General features: G+C 49.3%; 1 protein-coding gene and 1 long non-coding RNA gene across 3 annotated transcripts in view; one reads left to right on the top strand and one right to left on the bottom strand.

Annotated features, from left to right (window-relative positions):
* Window positions 1–24,785, top strand: part of Ak5 (adenylate kinase 5) — a 198,722-nt gene that overhangs the window by 166,715 nt on the left and 7,222 nt on the right. For both annotated transcript variants that reach the window (XM_028879169.2, XM_028879170.2), the window contains 3 exons: window positions 14,869–15,032; window positions 17,612–17,728; window positions 22,826–23,017. In XM_028879169.2, coding sequence (XP_028735002.1) covers window positions 14,869–15,032; window positions 17,612–17,728; window positions 22,826–23,017 — 473 coding nt within the window. The remainder of the gene's footprint in view (window positions 1–14,868; window positions 15,033–17,611; window positions 17,729–22,825; window positions 23,018–24,785) is intronic.
* Window positions 3,593–5,784, bottom strand: LOC119088236. The gene is made up of 2 exons (XR_005091867.1): window positions 5,107–5,784; window positions 3,593–4,498 (listed from the first exon to the last, which is right to left on the bottom strand). It is a non-coding gene; the product is annotated as an uncharacterized LOC119088236 (long non-coding RNA).

The following is a 24,785-nucleotide window of genomic DNA, read 5'->3' as shown; positions in this document are numbered from 1 at the left end:
ACCGTGAGAGAAAGCAGCATCAGTTTAGCACTTGACACAGGCCAGGCACTAGAGAAAGCACGTCAATGTTAGTGGAGTGCTTGTGCCCAGACAAAGGACAAAATACCATTACCAGTGTTCATTCCCCCAGGAAGACAGAAAGGCAAACGATATATCAGAAAACAGTATACCTTGGGGGAGGAGTTGGAATCCACACATGCCACCAGCTGTTTCCCTGGAAGTGACAGGCTTTATTCACTCTAAAAACATGACTGGCGGATAGTGGAGCCTGACACATCCTAGGTGGTTCCTCAGAAAGTAAACAGATCTGCAGCCACACTGCCGTGGGTGCATCCAATCACACCTGATCTTGGAAGCCAAGCGGGGTCTGGGCCTGGATGGTACTTGGGAAGGAGGGATCAGGAATGGCATTCAGCTAAAAAGGACAGCTAGTTCAGCAATGTAGTCACACCCATACTCTTCCTCCAGGAAGCAGTTACTGCTCTGTGGCCCATGGCTTTATGTGAGCTTCCCTCTTCACAGTACCGACCAGTAAAAGGGCAGGGCAAGGTAATGCCTGCCCTAGGTGCCAGCACTCGGGAGGCAGAGGCAGGAGGAACTCTGTAAGTTTGTGGCCAGCCTGGTCTACATCAAATTTCAGGCCCGCCAGGGCTACATAGTGAGAATCTGTCTCAAAAGAATTAATATAGTGCATAGTTGTGAGTAATTATTTTTAATTAATTTTTTTCTGCTTCACCAAAGTATTCTTTTTTTTTAGTTTTTTGAGACAGGGTTTCTCTGTGTAGCTTTACACCTTTCCTGGAATTCACTTGGTAGCCCAGGCTGGCCTCAAACTCACAGAGATCCACCTGGCTCCGCCTCCCGAGTGCTGGGATTAAAGGCGTGCGCCACCACCGCCCGGCCTAAGTATTCTTGAGTGATACTGATTCAGGAACACTGTGGTGTGAAAACATGACCCAGTGAGATGGCTCACTGGTGAAGGCGGAGCTTTACCACCAAGCCTGAGGACTTGAGTTTGATCCCTGGAGTCTACATGGCAGAAGAGAGAATTCACTCTCACAAGTTGCCCTCTGACCTTCACACACATGTTGTGGCATGCATGCATACATACTAAATAAATGAATGTAAGAAAAATTAAAGAATCATACAATGGCTAGCTAGTTCAGCTAGATTCTGATACTTTGATTCAGTTGTTATAATCACAGCCTCTGCCATCCATGGAAAGCAAACAGCTTCTTAGAATTATAATACAAGTGGGGACCCTGCAGTGTCTGTGGGCCACATTCGGAGAACCAGCAGCTGAAGTGAGGTGATAGTGGGGAGGCTACACAGGGACCAAAAGAAACCTCAGTCTTTGTGTTTAGGCATCTTGGAGGGGACAGGTCCCTTGATGTTTGCTGCACTGGTCTTCTCGGAAGCACAGTTGTGGGGGCATCAGAGGACAGCGCCACATCTCCAGAGAGGCTCTGCTTCTCTGGCTCCTGGAGGTCTAGACTACCCTGAAAGTCCCTCTGGACCCAGGGACACAGAGCACATGTAAGAGAAGAAGAATGTCAGAGGACCAGCATTGCATCAGTACAATGGGAAGAGCCAGGGCGACAAGAAGGACAAAGAAACCCTTCAAGGTGAAGGGAAGCCCTGATGTGAGACTGAACTGAGATCATCAGAATGGTCATGCCGAGCTATGGAATCCCAGGCTAGACTCTGTCTTCTACTGTGATTTGAAGCAGACAGCTCATGAGCAAAGCATTGGGCAATTTTGCATCCACTTGGCTGGGTTATGTGCTACCAAGACAGTGGGTAAAGCGTGAGTTCTGGGTGTCTTGAGGGTTTTTCCAAGTGAGACTTCCATTTGAACCCATGGACCAAATAAGGAAGACCGGAACTCACCAGTGTGAGTGAGCACCATTCAGTTTATGGGGTCAGCGGGCAGGCAGAGTAGAACACAGAAGAGGAACTGGGATTCTATCACTTTGGGAGTTGGAATCCATTTATCCTGCCCCTGGACATCACAGCTCCAGGTTCTTCAGCCTTCAGACTCTAGAACTTACACCATCTATCTAGACTATCAAATTGCCAGAAACCTGAGAGGACTCCTGGTTCTTAGACATTTGGGCTCAGCTTGCCACCACTGGCTTCCCTTGTTCTGACTTGAGATAGCCACAGTAGGACCTCTTGGCTTCCAAGATCGAGCAATCCGATTCCCACAATTAATTCCCTCTTTTTGCTCTTGCTTAGATTTGTGAGACAAGGTTTCATAGCCAAGGCTGGCCTCAGATGTGACCCAACCCTCCTGCCCCAGCTTCCTGAATGCTGGGATTGTAGATGTGTGCCATCATGCCTGGCACTCCTTAGGCTGTGAGTCCCCTGCCAATGAAGCCGGGTTTCCATAGAGAAGTAAGTCCACCTGACTCCCAGCCTTTAGATGGGCCTAGCTGAAGACACACACACACACACACACACACACACACACACACACACACACATACACCTCTTCCCTCTGGGAAAGAGTCCAGATTCTGAATGGCTCTGTCATGCTGTCTTGGCCCCAACAGCTGTATCTTCAAAGACATGGCCATTCAGGGCGAGACGAGGCAGGCAAACATTGCGGTACTGGCTGAGAGCCCTTGAAGGCACCACTGAGACATCTTTCTGGTGGAGAAATATGGGTATTGTGTCTTGAGAGTGAACTCAGTTACATAAACTTTACACTGCAAACGGATTCCACGTCTAGCGGAAGTGGCATGAGTACTTCCTTTACTCAAATGAAGCTAATAATAAACTCTGCAAAGAACAGACTCAAAAGTGCGCGACACCATCCTTGGAATACTGCACAATGCAGCCTAGTTTCTTTCTCTCTCTTCCATTCTTTCTTCTTTCTTTCCTCTTCAAGTTTTAAATGATTTCCTCCAAGAAAGTGGTACTGTTAACTTCATGGCCCTTTGGAATACCAGGTTACCACGAGAAAGAAAAGAACACAGTCTATGTGCTTGCCAGGTACGATAAGGACTGACCTCCTTCCCGTACCTGAAATCCTTCTGGAAGCCCTATCACGCTGTCTGAACAGCTGGTCCAGTTTCTCCTGAACCTGCACTAAGAGTGTAGTCAACAAAATGCTGACTGTATCTCCTGCACTCTGCTGTGTGAAGAGTTTACCAAAGTTATTTCAACAAGTGCTCAGTTTCCTGAGTTTTGTTTGTTTGGGGTGTGTGTGTGTGTGTGTGTGTGTGTGTGTGTGTGTGTTTAAGAGAGAGGGAGAGGAGAGAGAGAGAGAGAGAGAGAGAGAAGAGAGAGAGAGAGAGAGAGAGAGAGAGAGAAAGAGAGAGAGAGAGAGGTCTCTCTATGTAGCCCTGGCTTGCCTGGAACTCACTGGTACCCGGTGATCACACTGGCTGATAGAGAACTGTGTGGTGTACGTGTGAACTCCACATCTGCCTGACTCCAGCAAGGAGGGCCAGAGGGCCTTCCAGGTGGCGGCCCTACGGCACCCAGTGGTACCAGGGCACCTGTGGCTCTTGGCATAGTGTTCTCTATTACAGACTTTTAGAGAGCACCTGTTTCAAGTGCCATTTAAAGTATCACCTGACCTATCACAAACGAAGCAGACGTTTATTAGGTAACACAGAAAGCCAAAAGGGCTGAAATGGAGACTTTCTTCTAGGTGGCATGCAGGAACTCTCAGGCACATCTTGGAACCTTCCCGCCAGCTTGACAGGGAACACCAGCAGTTCCTCCCTCTGCTGTGAGAGGAATGGCCCAGCATTTAATAAGGCGATGAGGACTTTATTGGCGGTCATAACAATTACTCATTCACCATGGAGCCATTATCTCAGCATATTATGCTGTAAATATGAAAAGAAAGATCAGCACAGCCCCCAGGCAGCCCCTGGAGGATCTCAGCAAATGGCTTCTTCTTGCTTATCTCCTCTAGAAGCTCCCAAACAGGCCCATCCCCAGAATCACCTGGGGAATGTGTTTTGATGGTTAGCGTTTTTTTTTTTAATAATGAGAAATTTCAAACTTCCAGCAGAGCTAGAAGCATTTTTACAGTGAGCACTGTGTGCCTGTCAACTACATTCTACTGTTAGCGTTTTGCAACATCTTGTTTTCTCACAGATCTGTGCTTCTCTACCCCTCGGTGTGGCTTTACTTCTTATACATTTCAAAGTCAATTGTAAATACCTGCCCCCTTTTCCTAGGGAATCTTCTAAAGTCTCCAGGAGGCATCAGCTGCAGGTATTCAGAGGTATCCTTCCTGGTTGGGAATTTTTTCCCAACACTAACTTTCTTGGTTGTTCACTGCAGGAACCATGCTGGTACAGCTCCTACCAAGCAAGACTATGGCAGTTCCATAGCAAAGAGAAGAGCTGGGCAGCCAAATGCTGGCTGTCCAGAGCTCTAGAGATGGGTTCAGGCTGTGAGTCAATGGTGGAGAGCCTGCCTGGCGTACCATGGTGGGATCACATGACAGCAGAACTTCTCACCTCAGGGCCAGGCCCTGAAAGAGAAAATGAATGAACAAGCATCCCAGCCACCTTCAGGGATCATCCCTTAAGATCTAAATCCTCCCAGTAGGCACCACCTCTTAAACTCCATCCCACTGTGCCAAGCTGAGGACTGAAGCCTTTACCACATACATAGACCTTTAGAGAATATTCCAGGCCTAACTGTAGCAGGTCAGGATAAAATTCCTTCCATAGGCTGGGATTTTGTGGAGTAACCCAACCCAAAGTAGGGATCCCTTCATGGAATCCAGTTCACAGTCAAGGAAGCCAGGCCATGGAGGCAGAGTGGCTCTTAGCATGCCACAGGGGCCAGGGGCTTTCTAATTTACTTTGCTTGTGTAATTGCATCAATGATTGTTAATTAGAGCCAGGATGTAGGAGTCCTGTAGCCCCAGAGAGGGGGCAAATCAGTTCTCTTCCAGCCACTCAGCAAGTCCAAAGCAAGGCCTAGAACCAGGCCCATTGACCTGAGTCATGTACAAGGCTGTAAGGCCTAGAACCAGGCCCATTGACCCTGTGTCATGTACAAGGCTGTAAGGCCTAGAACCAGGCCCATTGACCCCCCCGAGTCATGCACAGGGCTGCCTTGCTAAGGGCTCACCATCCAGTCACTGATCCAGCAGTTGTCAGGTACCTCTGGATGCCAGGCCACAAGGATAAGGAAGCATGTCTGCTGGTCTCAGGATTCCAGTCCCTTTTGAAGTTCTTACGACCCAGGCTGGACCTGTCACTGGCGTGTTTCAACATGTCCACCAAGACACCTGTCAAAGGCTTTCAGAGCTAATGAAATGTTGATGGGTATAAACATGTGGTTTTCCTAATCACTCCAGGCCGCAGAGCATTGCCTCCCAGCAGTGGCACATTGAAGCCCAGCCTGGCAAAGCCACAGGAGTGGCTTCTGGGTCCCAGCTGGCTGGCTGCTCCTGGGCAGTCAGATCACAGTTAAGTAGCGAGACAGCTTTTCTCTGAATGGAATCATTCAGTCGCAACATCATAATCTCAGGGTTGAGACCGTTTTCATTTAGAGAGGAGGATTTCAAGGGCAGGAATGGGTGAGTTTTTGGAAAAACGACAACAGAGGTTACCTAGAAACGGGATAGATTGATTTGCAAAAGCTGCTTGATACTCTCAAAGCTAGGACTGCAAAGACCATTCACCTTTAAAGATGCGGAAAATAGTCCACAATGGAAAAGTTGTGTCTAATCATTGTCAAAGTGTGCAATGTTAGTGCTAAGATCACTCTGTGTGTGTGTGTATGTGTGTGTGTGGTGTGAGTGTGTATGTGTGTGTGTGTGGTATGTGTGTGGTGTGTGTGTGTGTGGTGTGTGTGTAAGTGGTGTGTGTGTGTTGTGTTGTGTGTGTATGTGTGTGTGTGTTGTGTGTGTGTATATGTGTTGTGTGTGTATGTGTGTGGTGTGTATGTGTGGTGTGTGGTGTGTGTGTGTGTGTGTGTATGTGTGTGTGTATGTGTGTGTGTGTGTGGTGTGTGTGTGTGTGTGTGTATGTGTTTGTGTGTGTGTATGTTGTGTTGTATGTGTGTGTGTGTGTGTTGTGTGTGTGTGTGTGTGTGTGTGGTGGGTGTGTATGTGTGTTGTGTATGGTATATGTGTGGTGTGTGTAGTGTGTGTGTGTGTGTGTGTGTGTGTGTGTGTGGTGTGTATGTGTTTGTGTTGTATATGTGTGTATGTGTAGTATGTATATGTGGTGTGTGTGTGTGTGGTGGGTGTGTATGTGTGTTGTGTATGGTATAGGTGTGGTGTGTGTAGTGTGTGTATGTGGTGTGTGTGTGTGTGATCAGATGACAACCATGGACAGTCTTGGACATTGGTCCCCATGTGTCTTCTCTCTTTGATTGAGACAGGCTCTCACTGGCCTAGAACTTTGCCAAGTAGGCTACGATAACTGATCCACAAGCTTCCAGGGATTCTCCCGTCCACCTCCCATATCATCATCACTGAGAACTCTGGGAAATTCTCAAGCACAACCATGAACGTCTCGTATCAGCAGAAGAGGAACGCAGTTGCCAAGAGGTGTTAAAGCTGTGGTGGCGTTAGACCGCAGGACCCAATGGGCTGTCTCCTGCCTCTGTCCAGGAGTACTCACCACCTCAGAGTGGAGATAAATCAAGTGAATAAATCGCCAGCCATGAGGAGTGGGCAGCGCTTGTCAGGGCAAGCACCACAGTTTCCAAGCAGGCAAAGCATTCATCACCAGTTCGGGTCTGGTGTACAGCTGAGTAGGGAAGTAGAGTCCCAAGGAAATGCATCACTTTGGTGGGGTCATAATGAGAACAGACAAGCGGAAAAGCGACGGGGTGGGAAGACACCGTTAGAGAAGTTTGGAGCCAAGTGGTGAAGTCTTAGCTTCAACCAGACGTATACATGGATGAAACTGGATTGTGGGTAGGAATACAGGCCTGGGACACTTTGCTAATGGCAATTAGAATCCAACAAATGTCCTCTGTGTTGCTTTAGAGAAATGTAATTCCGTGAGTTCTCTAGATCCAGTGTTTATTATTGAACTATCAAATACACATGCAGAATTGCATACATGCTGATACAGCTCACATGCTTGCACATAGTCTGACATTTCCAAGTGATGAAATGCCCACATTGTTTCTAACTTTGGATTATATTTGATTCAGACCTCTGTGTGCTCAATGATATAACTCAGGACAGAGCTGAGGAACAGGGTTTTGTTAGAAACCAGGTACCAGGTACCATGTTTTTGCCTGAGAGAAAAGATGAGGAACATTTATAGAGAGATTATAGACAACAGATAGATATCAAAGGCTTTTTCAGAAGTAGAATCAAAACTTGGCGACTGGTCAAGTACTGGAACTTGGTGGGGAAAAGTCACAGAGTGAGACAAAAGGTTGATTATTTCTCCCCAAGTAGAAACCAAAGGTCAGGAAAATTAAAAAGCCAATCCATGGCCACAGGAGTGCAGAGCCTCTGAGTCGGGGCTTGAAGGGGGCCTCAGAGTCGGCACAGGACACACCCAGACACCAAGTTCTCAGCACAAAGGAGATTTCTTACCCCAGAGGGACAAGTCAGGGAGGAGGGACTGCCTCTGGACCAGGGCAGCAGCAGGTGTCTGCAGGAGTGGTTTTTAAGGAGAAAAGCAGGACGTCTGTGTTAGGATGAGTTGGTAAGTCCTGGTTGGAACTGTTAGTCAGTGTAGCCGAATAATGAATTTTGATAGCTAGACCTTGGAGTTTTAGTCAGGCATAAATAAGGAAGTGGCCAAATAACAGAATAGACCTTGGTGGCTGCTTTAAAATGTAGTCTAATGGTTTAGCAAGGGAGAGGGAAGCGGGGAGAGCAAGACCGGCCAGCACCACACTTGCGGTGCTCAGGCCTGTAGCTAGAGTTTTCCTGCCTTGCCCACAGTCAGGACAAATCTCTGTCACCTGCCAGTCCCACGGCCGCTCAGACCCAACCAAGTAAACACAGAGACTTATATTGCTTACAAACTGTGGTCATGGCAGGCTTCTTGCTAACTGTTCTTATAGCTTAAATTAGTCCATTTCCATAAATCTGTACCTTGCCACGTGGCTTACCGGCATCTTCACATGCTTCTTGTCATGCGGCTGCAGTGTCTCCCTCTGTCTTCCTGTTCCCTCCTTTCTCCTCTCTGTTAGTCCCGCCTATACTTCCTGCCTGGACACTGACCAATCAGTGTTTTATTTATTGACCAATCAGAGCATTTGACATACAGACCGTCCCCCAGCACAGCCTCTCCAAGAGCCCCTCAGGGCTGGTTGGCAGAGCCCTCTTCTCTGGGCCCTGAACAGTGTGTCACACTCTTTCCTGCACCACTGTCTGCAGGACCCTCTTGCTTTCCACTTCCTCCACATGGTAGAGGATTCCACACTGTGCTAGATTCTTCCTTAACACATCGCATGTGTTGGCATGGTCATTCATTACTAACCCCTCCTCTGACTTGGCACTTGAGGGCCCTGAGCACAGCCTAGCACGCAGCTGATATTCCTCAGTGGGAAGACAGCTCCAAGATGGTTTGCTCCAGGGCCCATCAGTGTCATACTACAGAAGCCTCCCATCAACGTTCTCCAAGTGAGAGCTGTGTGAGTAGGCCTCCGCTAAGCCTGACTTACCGCCAAGGGTCAAGAGTATACGATACAATGTCAGTAGCAGACACCGTGGCTGGGCTGTGTCTAGTTGGTCTGGCGCTTACCCAGAGTTCATGAAGCTGTATTCAGTCCTTGCCACCACGGATTGTGGTGGTGTGGTGGATACTTGTAATTGATGGTGTGGTGGATCCTTGTAATCACACCACTTCGGAAGTCGAGGTAGGAGGACCAGAAGCTGAAAATCATCCTTGGCTACATCACGCACAAGGCCAGCCTAGACTGCATGAGGTCCTCATGCTCCAAGTCTAAAATATCCACCCCATGTCAGCTATATGTAACTATAAATACTTGCAGATGAACTTCATAATAGCCCTAGATTAGATGCCTTTTATCATTTCCACTTGGTGGGGGGAAAAGTTACCATGTTTTGTGGAAGTGTGTTTATAATATTGACTGTGAACTCACACAAATACATGATTTGGCTTTTTAAATAACCCCAGCTCTACTTCCTCAGTGATCCCTGAGGTGGTAGATAGTGCCAGGTGGTGAGAATAGACACAGCAGTGTGGACCCAGCTCGGCACTATGACTACGGCAAAAGTCCGCAGGAAGAGTCACCCAAGTGCTCCTCGGTAGCTGGCAGCCGGCACTGGTAGCTGGTTGTCTGCGTACATCTTCATCTGCCCGCGCTTTCCAGAGCTGGACCCGAATGGGTTACCCCTGCCGGCTCTGCCGACTCCCCCACCCTTCCCAAAGCCAGGCAGCAGCAACAATTGCTGGGGATCCGGGTCCTCTCTTTGAAGGCTGAGAGGTTATGAAAACTGGTGCAGGGCTAGCCTGAAGAACACCGGGTCTGGAAGAGCAGCACCCCTCAGCTGGCTCTGGGGAGACAGGCTGAGTGGAAAGCCAGGCTCCCAGTTTTTCCCCTGTTCCGTTAGTGCAACTTGAGGTTCACATGGGAAACTCCATAGGCCCGTCTGTTCAGATTCCATTTGAGACTGAAAATAAGGATTTTCCACTCTTTTTCCCATGAAGGCCCGACAGACCCCTTGAAAGCGGAATGTCGTCTGGACTCTCACTCATACCACGTGGGGCTGTGGACGGTCTGCCGAGGGCACAAGCCTACAGTTTGAGGCGGCAGTAATCGTGGCTATCGGTCACCTGGCCACCGGAGAGCACAGACCCTTCATTCTGAGATGGGGTTCTTCAAAAGACGTTGGTCCCGTGTTATCAAATGATCCTAGAGGGATCGCAAGTCCCCCTTTATTTAAAAGTGTTAAGTTGGGGCTTTGGTGACGTTAGAGCCAGGATGAAAAGCCATGCAGCCACCAGCAGACTTTATGCTCTTTTTACAGTGAGGAAAATCACATTGCTCCCCAGTTTGGAGCCAGGGGAAGAATCATGCCATTGTACAGGTTACTTAAAATTCCACACTGCCTGCACCATTTGGCCCAAAAATGCTAAGAATCTGCAGCTGTTGCTCCCACGGAAGGCTTCTAACTGGGGCAGCGAGCGAGCGCCACTCCACACAGCTGTTGTTAATTTGAGATGGAGCGTTTTAATTGCCTTTGTGTCGAGATTTATTAAATAACATTTCAGAGGGGCAAACCTATAATAGTCATATTAGTAGGAGGCTGAAAGAAGGAAATAATTGGAACACAGTGTCTTTGCCTTGGAAGCCAAGTCGGAAAATATCTTTTCCACATGACCAGCCACAGCCTTCCCAGGAAAGGAGTTTCCAAGTAAACACAAGCCACAGAAATCCTGTGGCCTCCCAGAGCTCAGCTGTGAACCCCTCTTAGTCAGTTACCTAGAAGCACTTCTTCCTCTGAGTGTCTCTCTTGTCCCCTCGCTCTCCCTTCCTGTTAGAGCGGGAAGCCAGAGTTACTGCTTGGAGCGGATGTGCATTAGGAGGTAGCTGTCCCTGCGGCGACCTGCCTGTTTCTGCCCCTCTGTAATTGCTGTTTTCCTGTTATGTTTGGACCGTCCTTGCAGTGCTGTGGGGGCATCTGAACCTCCCCACTTGGCTTAGAGCAGCTCTCTGGATGAGCAAATGACAGAACACGGGTATCCTTCCTGGCTTGGCTGCCACACAGGAAGGGAGCTGAGAGGCCCTTCTGCTAAAGTGGGTCGTCGGGAACTGACATTCCTTCCTTAACAGCGAGTTCCACTCCCCGCGAGAGTTGTGATTCTGGCTAGAATTTCAATTGTGTTTTGTATTTTTCTTTTAAATATTCCCTTTTCAGGAAGCTATGATTAGGAGGCATGAATGAGCACCAATTATGGACATATACACACACAGAGCAAATATATAAAATAAATATTGTTTAATTTTTTTTTCTAAAAGCTAGGGAAAGAACAGGAAGGACCTGGCATTTGAAGCTGAGAAGCAGGAAGAACAAATGCTTCAGGATCCTCTAGAAGGAACCAGTTTGCAAAGATTGGTGACGTATAGGAGAATTGTAAGTGAAGCATGAGGGGACTGTGATGGCCCAGGTGTCTCACTCTAGAGCACGTCAGCGTCCCTTCCTACACACAGGGGACCAGAGTGTTGATATTTGTACTGAAATGTGATATTTTATTTGTATGTTAATAAATAAAGTTTGCCTGAAGATCAGAGGTCATAGCCAGCCATAAACAGAAGTCAGGCAGTGGTGACACACGCCCTTCATCCGATCACATGGCAAGCAGTCTCTATGTGGCCAAAGACACAGCCAAGCGCGGTGACACACGCCTTTAATCCCAGTGCCAACCATAGAGACCTGGAGGTCTGTACAGACAGGCAGTGACAAGGAAATGATGTGGCTGGGCTTAGAGCCAATGAGAAGGCAGAACAGCAAGGCAATAAAAGTGCAGGTTAGACAGGAAGAGGTTCTCTTGGGAAGCTAAGGTGAGGTGGTGAGCTAAGGTTAGTTGGTGGCTATTGCTCTGATCTCTATGGCTTGCACCCCTGTATTTGGCTCTGTGTTTCTTATTTAATAAGACTGTTTACAAATTCATCCACAGACCAGGGTTTTCCTATCCACCCACACGGTCACATCTGCAGACCACCTTTGGCTTTCATGGAACCACCCTGATTGGCTCAACAGTGTCCATTAAAGCCAGCAGACTAACTCAGGGTCCCATTTGCTCCTCTGGTCACCTTCAATGTGGAACAGACCCTCTGGTCTCTTTGACACATTGCAAGGTTGCTTTTATTTTTTTATCCATTTTTTAAGGAGGGGTGCAGAGAAAAGGTGGAAGAGGGGAAACAGGACGAGATGCAGGAGGGCTGACATGCCACAGCCCGGGCTTTGCACTTCGCTGCGTGGGGCACGGGACAACACTGGCCACTGGGGAGTGGGGGTGGCGTGCTTCCAGGTAGACCCTCACAGCAGCAGGGTCCATGGACCTCACCCATCCTGTAAGCAGGGACAGAACGATGACCAGACTCTAGGCTGAGAGCATGAGGAGACAAGATGTGGCCCCAGTGGGGAGGAGAAGGGCATACCTCTGCCAGCCAGAGCCCCAACTTCACACACCAGGTTAGCTCCTACTAGACACGCAAGGGAGTTAGCCTCTCTCTGCCTCTACTTCCCACCTGTAAAATGGGCATCATCTGCTATTCTAAATTGATGCATAGAAAATGCTTAGAGCAGTGATGGGTACCATGAGTTTTTATTAGAGGTTAGCTATTTTTTTAGATATAGAATACTCTAATTTAGCAACTAGCTAAACTTGGGGAATGGTAGGGAAGAGTCAATGTAATAGTCAAGTCGATAGGACAGATACTCAGATTAACAGCTGGAAAAACGGAAAAAGTACATCAAGGGACGTTCTAAAAAGTGTCAAAGAGACCAGAGGGTCTGTTCCACATCGAAGGTGACCAGAGGAGCAAACAGGACCCTGAGTTAGTCTGCTGGCTTTAATGGACACTGTTGAGCCAATCAGGGTGGTTCCACTGAAAGCCAAAGGTGGTCTGCAGATGTGACCGTGTGGGTGGATAGGAAAACCCTGCTCCCCAGTGTGTAGGAAGGGACACTGACGTGCTCTAGAGTGAGATACCTGTGCCATCACACTCCCCTCATGTGCCACTTACAATTCTTCTACACGTTACAAATATTTGAAGACATAAGCAACAAGCAATATCTTTTGAAAATTAACACCAAGGGTTTCTTAAGAATTCACTAAGTGCAGGCTATTGTGGCCGTTCTCTGTCCCTGGAAGGTCTCATGCCCTAGGAAAGGTCTGGATGTTCCTGTCTCCAGGCCATGCAGCAGGCTGAGTTCCTCCCACACACAGCACTTTCAACCTGCTCACAACTGTTGTGCTTGCCCCAACACCTGTCTGTAGCTAGAGTTTTCCTGCCTGGCCCACAGTCAGGACAAATCTCTGTCACCCACCAGTCCCACAGCCGCTCAGACCCAACCAAGTAAACACAGAGACTTATATTGCTTACAAACTGTATGGCCGTGGCAGGCTTCTTGCTGACTATTCTTATAGCTTAAATTAATCCATTTCCATCAATTCTATACCTTACCACGTGGCTCGTGGCTTACTGGTATCTTCACATACTGCTTGTCCTGGCAGCAGCTGGCAGTGACTCCTTCTGCCTTCCTGTTCTTTCTTTTCTCCTCTCTGTTAGTCCTGCCTATACTTCCTGCCTAGCCACTGGCCAATCAGTGTTTTATTTATTGACTAATCAGAGCAACACATTTGCCATACAGAACATCCCACAGCACTTGTCACTCCATGGAGAGCTACCTCTTTAAGGACTGGCCCATTTCCACACTGTGTGTGTGTCTAGGGGTCCCGGCACAACTTTGGATGTCATAAGGCTCCAATACATGTCTAGTGAAGGAAGTATTGTTGTTGTTTGTTTTTGCTCTATTGGGGGGCCCACTACCCAAAATAAATCACACATTGAGGCTTATTCTTAATTATGAATGCTTGGCCTTAGCTTGGCTTGTTTCTTGCCAGCTTTCCTTAACTTTAAATTATCCCATCTATCTTTGGCCTTGGGGCTTTTATCTTTCTCTATTCCTGTATACCTTTTCTTTCCTTCTTTCTCCATGTCTGGCTATGTAGCTGGGTGGCTGGGTGACTGGGTGGCTGGGTGGGCTGGCTCCTGGAGTTTTCCTTCCTCTCTCATTCCTTTTTCTTCTCTCAGATCTCTCCTTCTATTTATTCTCTCTGCCTGCAGCCCTGCTTATCCTTTCTCCTGCCTCACTATTGGCTGTTGAGTTCTTTATTAGACCATCAGGTGTTTTAGACAGGCACAGTAACACAGCTTCACAGAGTTAAACAAATGCAACATAAACAAAAGTAACACACCTTAAAATAATATTCCCCAACAAAGTACTACAGCTTTACTCCCATAGTGAGGACAGTAAAAACAGAAAACTACAGCTGGAGATACTTATGACCACTACTCCGTGCCACTCTTGGGCATCGGTAACTCCAGATTCAGGGACTATGACACTGTCTTCTGGACCCCATAGGCACCCAGCATGCACATAGTACACAGATATACATGCAGGCAAAACACCTATACACATACAATAAAAATAAATCAATCTTTTTAATGTCCTGAGGGCTGGCAAGAAAGTTCAGCAGATGAAGGCACCTACCACGAAGCTTCCATCCCCAGTAGCACCTGGTAGGAGAGAACTGACTCCCAAAAGTCCTTTGACCTCAGTGTGAGCACCTTTGCATGCGTGTGACCACACAAAATAAACAACGCTTAATGGGGGAAAAGACAGACAGAGTGTGCCCACGATCCCAGCACTGGGGAGACAGAGACAGGGAAATCCCTGTGGCTTACTGAGCAGCCAGCCTAGTTCACTTGGCGAGTTCCAGACCAATGAGAGCCTGTCTAAAACACAAAGCAGACAGCATTCCTGAGTGTGAACCTGGGGATATCCTCTGACCTCTGTAAACATGGGCACATGCATGCACCTCCATACACATGAACATGCACACATGAAAGAAAAAGAAATGAAGACCACACTGATACATGTGCTCACTTTGTCTCCTACAGAATCTAGATGTCACACACGTGACATGCAAATAGAAAGTTGACCACCATTTGGGAAGAGGAGGGGGAGCAGAGTGGTAGGGGTGTGAGAGGGGACAGTGCGTGAGTCTCAGCAGAGCACATGATAAACATGCATGAAATGTCATCATGAAACCATTATTTTATACAATAATATCCACTAGAAAAATAATTATTATGTCCCCAAAAAGGAGGCAGTGGACTTGAGATGCATGCCTGACATGTCTCCCTCCCAAGGTGGCCCTGGCTCTGGCAAAGGCACCCAGTGCAAGAAACTGGCAGAAAAATATGGATTCACTCATCTCTCCACTGGCGAGCTCCTGCGCCAGGAACTGGCCTCAGAGTCAGAAAGAAGCAAACTGATCCGTGACATCATGGAGCGTGGAGACCTGGTGCCCTCGGTAAGCAGAGACCCACCCTGCTCTCCCTGGCGGTCAAGCCATTGACTGATATTGGTGAAATTATTAAGGTCACTCCACGTAGTAAAAAGGAAGATTTATTTAGTGGGTAACTTACAAATGAAGGGATAGGTAGGTGGCGGGCTCTGGAAAAGACGCAGCACAGTCCGGCGGTGTTCTCTGGAGAACTCCCCTTCATCTACCTCTAGCGTCCAGGTTCAGGAAACAAGACAGTGCAGCGCATCCCGATCTCAGGTCCTCCAAGGTCCTCCGCCTTGTAGGCATGATAGTTATGAAGCCTCAATGGGGGTTGGAACTTCCAGACCAAAGCTGGAATGGCTACCCACTACAGACTACTGTGGTGGTCTGGATCACCAAGACAAAGACACCTTGAGGGCCAGGGAACAGCTTTGACCTCTCTCCTTGGTGACAGTCCTGAGGTGGGCTGGGTTGGGCCGACAACCACTTGACTTCCAAGCTGTTCCTTGGCCAGCTGCTTAAATGTCAGCCTGGTACATGTGTTTCCAAACCCAGCCTCACTTTAGAGTAAAATCTTCAAAACATAGGTGGTATGGAATGCTCAAATCAGAAACCTCGGGGAAACAAAGTCTCCTTGGAGTGGAGGTGTGCTGTTTTGTGCTGCTTGTCCACACGACAGACTCTAGAGTCACCTAGAAGACACTCCCATGAGCATGCTGGGGGCGAGGGAGCGTATCTTGATTAGGTTCGTTGATGTGAGAAGATGCAGCTTGACTGTGGATGGGACCGTTCTCTGAGCAGGGGACACTTATCCTAGCAGGTTCTCGATTGCTGTGATAAACACCAGGACCGAAAGCAGCTTATGGGTGGAAACAGTTCATCTGGGTCACAGGTCACACTCCATCACTGGGGAGGCTGAGGCAGAAGCTCATGGCAGGAACCAAGAGACAGGAACTGAAACAAAGAGCATGGAGCAAGCTGCTGGCTGGCTTCCTCCCCTGCTTGCCCACATCTGCTTTCTTACATAGTCCAGGCCCACCTCAGGAAAGCATATACCTACCTAGGGCTGGACCCTCCCACACCAATCCACAATCAAGAAAATGCCCCACTGACGTGCCCACAGGCCAGTCGGATGGAGGCAATTCCTCAGTTTAGGTTCCGCCTTCCCAGGTATGTCTCGGTTTATGTCAAGTTGACCATGAGCAGCCAGCACAGTCATGGGCTGAATAAGACGGAGAACACAAGCAAAGTGGCAGCACCTGGCCCACGCTCTGCGTTTACTACGGATGCATCGTGACGTGTGTCTGTCTGTGTGTTTCAAGGCCAGAGGACGATGTTAGGTGTCTTCCCCCATTGCCCCCCACCTTGGTTTTTGAGATGGAGTCTCTCACTGAACCTGCAGCTCACCTTTTGGCCAGGCTGGATGGTTAGGGAGATCTTGGCATCCACCTGTCTCTGCCTCCCAATGCTGTGGGTAGCTGCTGGCATATGCTGCTGTACCTGGCTTTTTAATTTGGGCACTAGGGAATTTGAATTCAGGACCTCATGTTTTCATAGCAGGTGCCCTTACCCACTGAGCCATGTCCCCGTCCCTCAAAGATTATTCCTCAAAACTCGATCACATAGTGCTATTCCTTCACTGCCCTCACCTTGCCGGTTCCCATGTAGCTTCTTCCTCCTCAGGTCAGGCTGTGGCTGCCTCTGCTGGCAGGTCAGCCTGGTGCTTTCCAGCACGCACTCTGTAGCTGGCCTACCACTTCCCGCAGAGCTCCGCCTGAGGGCCGCACTTATCACAGACGCCGCCCTAGGGAAAGCAGCATCCCTGGTGGACTCTGGCCCTTCGCCCTCTCTGTGTGCCTGTTATCTTCAGCTGCTGTCTGTTCATTTGTTTGCCATTGTCTGTCTTCCTCATTCGACTGTGAACTTGATGAAGAATTAGCTCACAATTGTTTAGGGAAGGGGTCTAGCCACACCTGTGATATCTGCATCCCCCAGGCTCCGGCCAAAACCTACAGGCTGAGGGCTTCCCCACCTCCTCCCGACAGGCCTTGCCCCAACACTGCTCCCCTGCCTCCGTGTTCTTTCCTTCCGTATTTTCCACAATTGTTAAGTCAGTCTTTTTATGGGGAAACCATGTTGCTAGAAAATAGTCCTCCAATCTAAAAGCCTTCTCGAGTTAGCACATGTCAAGTTCTGTGTAATGCCTACCCGGAGAACAGCGGCAGGGGAGTTAGGTTCTGAGCAGTGTTCCATTTGCCCCGGATCTGCCATGATGCCTTGTTCATCCAGTGTGAGACAGGACTAGCGTGTCTTCTGGGGTATAAAATGCTACGTTGGAAGATTCCTAGTCACATAACTGCAGCAAGGACAGATCGGTAAGAACCCCCCCCCCAATGGAACCATGGCCCAGACCTGACTGAAAGACCTACCCACACTATGCCATTAAGGTGGGGGGAGAGGAGGAGGTCTCATGAAGGTTGACTCAAGAGATCTGCTATTAATGCTGCCCAATCCTCCCTTCACAGAAGAATGTCTGAGGAGTCACATCCATTGTGAATTGGGGGATGCGGCTGGGCCTCTGCTGACCAATCTTTCTGCTCTAGGGTGTCATCCTGGAGCTGCTGAAGGAGACGATGGTGGCCAGTCTGGGCTACACCAAGGGCTTCCTGATTGACGGCTACCCCCGGGAAGTAAAGCAGGGGGAAGAGTTTGGACAAAGGGTAAGCCGATGTTAGCGTGTCCATCCAGAAGAAGAAAAGGACGTCACTCAGCTTAGGGGATACGTTCAAAGCCTTCATTTGCCCAGGAACAGTGACCAAATCTTTCCATTACAGATAACAGAAACACTTTTTAAAAAGTTGAAATATAAAAATAGGGCAAGAATGGTCTAGTTAGTAAGTCGTGGTCAGGTTAGGCTGGGTTTTAGGTGCAGAACTGCCCTTGTAGACTCCTCCTCGCCATGTCTGGATTTCCCCCTTGTGTTGGTCCATTCTCCTCTAGGCCACTTCTGTGGCCTCACCGAGAACTATTTCTGTTTTGGGGGTGGCAGGATGTCCCACAAAAGACCCAAGGCTGTTTCCTTCTCACCCTTCATCTCTGAATCACTTCGACAAGGGACTAGAGAAGATTCTGCTGACAGGCCCAGCCTAGAGGAGCCGGTAGGGGGCAGATGACGCTCTGCCTGAGCCACACAGCCAGAGAGAGGGTAGTCACCCCTGGAGAACAGGGGTGTGCACACACCTCAGGGAAGGAGATGCTTCCAGGGCAGGATCCAGAATGCATGCCACTCCCTTCCCAACCTGTCCTCGCCAGCCTTGTGCCCTCCTGGTGAGGTAAGCGGCTCAGGGCCACGGTCTCCACAGGAACACCAGGAACTAACCACTATCGCGGCTGCGAGGTGGCGAGTTGCCTGGGCCAGGCTCTGTGGTACAACTGTACACCTGGCCGGCAACTCCTCAAGTCCAGGCAAATGCAGCAGTAGGCCACTTTCCTTACAAGACTGATCCAGAGGCTACGAGGAAGCCATGGGTTTTGGCTACTGTCTTATTCTACAGTATGCCCGTCTGAACTCTTTGAGTCGATGTTTTCAAAAGTGAAGTGACCTTTTTAGGTAGATGGGGGAAGAAAGGCCTCACGCTAAGGGAATGGATTAAGCACAGAGAGCTTTGGCGGCTTGCCAGTGGCCACACAGCTGGTGACAACTAACGATGGGATAAAGATTTGGGGCACCCAACTCCATGCGCTTCTACCACTGCCGCATGGATGAAGGTGGCCGACCTTGGCTTTCACCTGCCCAAGTCTGCTTTGCCTAGGCTCCATCAGGAGTCCCTCCACTGCCTAGCCCCCCCCCCCCAAATTCAGAGTCGAGGGCTGGGGAGACGGCTCAGCGGTTAAGAACACTTGCTGCTTTTGTAGAGGACCTGAGTTTGGTTCCCAGCACCCACACAGAGCCTCACAATTACCAGTGACTCAGATACAGGGTACCCCACCTCCCCTCTGGCCTCCACGGGCACCAGGCACCTACATGTGCTCCTCATATAAGCGAATAGGCACGCACATACACATACTACATAAAATGAAAACAAAATAAATATTTTTAAAAAAAATTAGAGTCAGAGAAAAGTTTCACGGTCCAACTGGCAAAGGTGGACAGAGGTGGTGGATACGCATGCCCGAGCCTTGCGACAGTATCCATAAATAAAGACAAACAACAACAGCACAAACAAGTAAACGGATGGGCAGATGACTGTGGCTGGCTTCGGAGTGACGAGCACCAGATGATGTCACAGCTGCCTTTGCTGAGGTCAAAAGAGTGTCAGCACAAGTCATGCCCCTGCCTCGGTGATCAGGGTGTAGCAGTCTTTTTAAAGTGTACTCAGAGGTAATAGAATTATCTTCTGAAACCCCCAAGTTGGCAAAGATAAGATACATTGTAAACATAGGCATCTCTTATTCCTGCCCCGTCTCCTAAGTTCTTCATCTGGAGTTTTAAAAGCTAGATCTGATGGCAGATCCCAGAATGGATGCCCCTGGAGCTCCAAGCCATGTCAGGCACCAGTGGGGGATCTGAGGAGATGCAGGCATAGCCAACCAGCAGCCCCCCGGCCACATGCATCCCGAGACTGCTATGGATGTAGTCCAACACATTTAGAGATGGTGACATTACGTCACAGTTCGAAAGGTTTGATGGCCCCGGCTGTCTGTCCACGTTGGCACCCTTATAGCACATCGTACCCACAGCCTGCTGTCGGCTGCTCTGTAGGAGCTTCGAGAAGGCACTGAGCTTCTCCCTCACTTCCCACACGACCCTCCAATGTCCCTGCCCCAGCATTTCTTCCTCCTCTGCCTAGAACCCAGGCAGTGTGGGCTCAGGGCTCACTATTGGAGTTCCCTCCCGCTGTGGACCCCATTGAGTCAGGTTTCGGACTGATGGACGGATGGACGGGACGGACGTGGCCTAGAAGAAGCCCACACCCTTCCTCACGAGCTGGAAGTATCTCACCAGTGGCTGGAGCTGCAGTGAACCAGTCACCTTCAAGTGACGTGTCTACCTCTTTAGAGTCGGTCTTCCCACACTGCTCGGAGTGTAACCTCAGCAGATCCGTGTGGTTACGCAGGTGTGCACGAACCACACGTGAAGCCTCCAAAGTGAGCGCCCACCTCAAATTCAAATAGAATAAAGATATTGCCCACACAGGAAGACTCTTGACATGAGGTCCATGAAAAAGCGATTTCCTCAAATTAAAAAAAAAAAAAAAAAAAGGTTGGGGTCTGGGGAGAGCTCAAAAGTCCAGAGGCCCCCACTTCCGTGCCAGCCCACGTCAGACAGCGCACAACCACGTGTAAGTAACCCCAGAGTACCTGACGCCCCCTTCTGGCCTCTGACAGCACCCACACACACGTACACATAGATAAAAATGAAATGATTTTAAATGTTTAGGTACTAATTAAAATGTTATCATATAATCAAAACACAGTGTACAAAATTCTCAAAGAACTAATAAAATTTAAAGAAAAAATATATGTAAGTGATTCAGGTCACTAGGTCACTAGGTCATTCCAGATATAATTACTGTGTGCCAGCTGTGTTCATGGGAACAGGGCTGGATCCGGGAGAGTAAGGTCAAGCCTTGTGGTTTGCATCCTTGGCAGGGAAGCCTCTTAGATGATCGGCTGCGAGGCTTGTTACCATGTTACCATCCATGTTACCATGGATGCCGGAACAAGCAGACACTGGTTCAGTGTCAGGTGCTGTGCCCAAGGCTCCATTCCTAACAAGCCCCGACCCGTGCGCTGGTGGTCCCACCCAAGCTTTGGGTGTTGAAGCAACCTCTCTGCCCTCTCTTACATTGGTCCTGATGCTCTTTTAGGGCTGGCTCCAGATTAGATACAAATAACCTCTGTTTATGACTAAATGAATCCCTGAGCTATCTTTTCTGTTCCCAAGAGTGGCCTGGAAATGGCCCCATGCAAGCCTGGACGATAGCTGCTCTTTCTCAGAGAGCTAACTGACCCACCAGCTGCCTCCCAAGCTCGCCCTCTGCTGGCGAACCAGGGTTCTTTTCTCCTAGGCCCTCACCTTCACCTAGCCTTCCTGCACAAAAGCTCCTCAGAAAAGCAGGACCTGTTCGAGGCTGGGTTATGTTCCAGAGACCAGGCTTTAGAGCGTTTCTCCACTCTGTTTCCTGTGCCCTGTGCTTCCCTCAGAGGGGGTGACCAGCTTCCTTCACCCATGCCCTGAACATGGCATGCTGGTGGGGTGGGGGGATGGGGATAGGGAAGTATAGTTGGTATGTCCCAGTGATCCCGGGAACAACAGGGTAGTTTAGGAGATTCATGGGGAGATGGAGAGGTTGAATCCCAGATGGTCACCATCATCCATTTGGGGGACATTTCTTAATCTCCTTCTGTATGTAAGACTTGAGACCCGAAGCCAAGTCCCTGAGCCCTGCCCACTGAGGTGGGAGCCGGTGCAGGGAGGAAGCAGAGCAGCTAAAGCTTTGCAGACTCCGCTACATGCCAAGCACTGGGTCTACAGTGCCCGCTTAACCCTGCCGGCGACGTCTACAGTGCCCGCTTAACCCTGCCGGCGACGTCTACAGTGCCCTACTTAACCCTCCTGGCGACGTCTACAGTGCCCGCTTAACCCTGCCGGCGACGTCTACAGTGCCCGCTTAACACTCCTGACGAGCCTGTGGTCTCATGGAATTCAGGACACAGGGATGTTAGGCGGGGTTTCTAGTCAATGATCCAGTCAGGTGGTTTAAAAGAACAATTTGTTTTTATGTCTCAAAGCCGTGCAGTCCGACGGACTCAGCTGGTGGGTTCTCCCTCGAGGTCCTCAGGACTGTAAAAGAAATGCTAGCCTGGCATTCTACTCGTGCGGCCTCTCCCGGTAGCTAGCTGAGACTTTCTCACTATTGGGCATGTCAGAGTCGTTGAACACCGAAAGTAGCTGCCTTCCCCTATGTTAAGTATTACATAAAACCAGACAGAAATTGCAGTTTCTTGTGGTAAAATTATATGTATACCAAATGTCTAAAAATTAATTTCCTTATAACTTACTATCAGCAAATGTTTAATTTGTATGGCTATTTTATATATTTGTACCCCAGGGGAAGTATAAAAATTACTCAGGCAAATCAGGGCCTCATGTGGAAACAGTTTAGGTCCTTACCCACCTTTAAAAGCAGGGGCCTCATTCCACTGCCTTCCGTGCTTGAGAAATACTGGGCGACCGACTTCAGGGTGCAGATGGCTGAGCTCAGCGTCCCAGTGGAAGGACACTTCTAAATGAAAGGTGGCAAGGGATGAATGAGGTCCACTTGGACACTCGTCACACCAGAGTCTGGTCATGACAGCCTGACTCCAGTCCATACCTAACGCACAGGGCATCCTTGATGGCTAGAATAAGACACACTGGTGGAAGGACGAAGGAGTTACCGGGTCAGGGAGACCTTTACATCGGGAACAACAAACACGTATGTGCACACACTTGCATGCACACACATGCACACACACACACACACAGGCATGCACACACCCTCCCCCTGAGTGTAAAGGACAGACTGGCTGTTCTAGGTAGCCTATGATTGCTGCATTATGTGAAATGACCAGAAAGCTGAACAAGGCGGAGCTCTGAGGCGGCAGGTGGTGAGGGCCTACTCTGGAAACGAGAAGCCACGAGGTCTAGTCTTATCTCTACCACAATGTGGTGCTGGGCACTTGAGAGGCCCCAACAGCCCCAGGAAGGGAAGGGCCCCCAGACCTTTTCTAGAATTCCAGCTGACCGGGCTTCACCCCATCCTTCACCCCAGATTGGACACCCACACTTGGTGATCTGCATGGACTGCTCAGCAGACACCATGACCAAGCGCCTTCTGCAGAGAAGCCAGAGCAGCCAGTGTGGGGAGGACACTGCCAAGACCATTGCCAAGCGCCTGGAGACCTACCACCGAGCGTCCATTCCTGTCCTCGCCTACTATGAGACCAGAACACCGCTGCGGAAGGTGAGTCTCCTCTCCGGGGGAGCCGCTTGTTCTTTTCTCTTTCGGAGAGCCGAGGCAAGCTTTCTCATGAGATCGGGGGAAGTTGCAGGCCGTTGTAGGGTTGAGACCAAAATACAGATTGCTTTCTTCCCTTGCTATTGTCTCAGTCAGGGTCGGATATATATGAACGTAAGAGGGGCTGACCACGGTGGTGCACATTTTTAATCCCAGCACTCAGAAGGCAGAGGCAGGCGGGTCTCTATGAATTGGACAACCTGGTCGACATAGCAAGCTCCAAGCTAGCCAGGGCCTTAGAGGGAGACCCTGTCTTTAAAAAACAGTTGAGTATCTGTTGTCAGATGGCCGTGAGAAGTTGGTCATTAATTTGTAGTGGGTGACATTTTGGCCAGTGGCCAAATCATCCCCTTATGCAGCCCTGCTGGATAAAGCAAGCTCAGATTCTCAGACCCTGAGTAAGGTCGCACTAGGAAACCTCTGTGGGCTCCCACATCACGTAAGTGCACGGGCTCAAAAACAGGGCTGGTGCTGGAGGAGAGCGCCTCCATTAAGAGCTCTTTCAGAGGACTTGTATTTGATTTCTAGTACCCACATGGTGACTCAGAACCATTCCTGATAGAGTCCCAGGGGATCTGACACCCTCTTCTGTCCTCCAAGGACACTGCATGCACATGGTGCACAGATATACATGCAGGCCATACAACTGTATACATAGAAATAAAAACATAATTAAAGAAATTTGGGGCTCCAAGAACCTTTGTAAGTCTCAGTCACCCAGGAGGTCTCCCCACCTTGTGCTGCCGGAACAGCCAAGGAATTCTCCAGGTAGACTGTGGAAAGTCAGATGTAATTTAGTTCATCACGTTTCAGAATCAGAAAATTCCCTTCTCTCTCTCTCTCTCTCTCTCTCTCTCTCTCTCTCTCTCTCTCTCTCTCTTCTCTGTCACCTGAATCTAAATCTGCAGACTCACAGATGAACGACTCATTGACACTGAACTAATAGGGTTCTCTCGGAGAAATCGGACGTAGGCAGGCCTTACGAGTCTGCATTATTCTCCAAGAAGTCAAGTTCCCAGGCCCCTAGGCTCATCTCTCAGGCTTCCCCTTATCGGGGATGCTGGCACTTATCTACCTTGTCAGTACTGAAAATGGACACGAGAACAGAGGGGAGACTCTGCTTGGTTCTCCTGCCTCGCCAGGTCCTCTGTATACAGGGCTGCTGCCAACTCAGATCTTACGATACACTACCAGCCTGAGACGTCTGTGTGTGTGTGTGTGTGTGTGTGTGTGTGTGTGTGTGTATGACAGAAATAATGCATGACTTCTGTTTCCCGTCTTAGAATGCAAAGGGGGGCCGGGCCACTCAGCAGGTTTCTCCCTTCCATCTGGGTTCCGCAGGCAGCAGCCATCGATGACCATGCTCTGCCTGAGGTGTACAGGCCTCAGGGCACAGCCCCACAGATAGATAAGCTAGCCCAAGGGAGAGAGGGCTAGTCCACAGTGGGTGAGTTTACGACTAAGTAAGTAGCTGGAAATGAAGCCTTGTGAAAAGTGCCACCACTGACAGAATATTGCTGGAAACACTGGTCTGGGTGTCGGGAAGTCCCAGGCCATACTTGTGAACCTTGGTGAGTCACCTTCCTTACAGTTCTTTCTGATATAAGGAGGACTGGCAGCAGCCGCTGGAGTTCTTCCCGTCCGTTAGTCTGTGATTCTTAGTGGGGAAAAGCTTTCCCGCCCAGCTTTAAAGGAATACATGTTCATGATTGAA

The sequence above is a fragment of the Peromyscus leucopus genome, chromosome 6 (assembly GCF_004664715.2).
Source record: "Peromyscus leucopus breed LL Stock chromosome 6, UCI_PerLeu_2.1, whole genome shotgun sequence".
In the NCBI taxonomy this organism is placed as follows: domain Eukaryota; kingdom Metazoa; phylum Chordata; class Mammalia; order Rodentia; family Cricetidae; genus Peromyscus; species Peromyscus leucopus.
The sequence above is the reverse complement of the archived record's forward strand: the minus strand, read 5'-3'. Positions and strand labels throughout refer to the sequence as shown.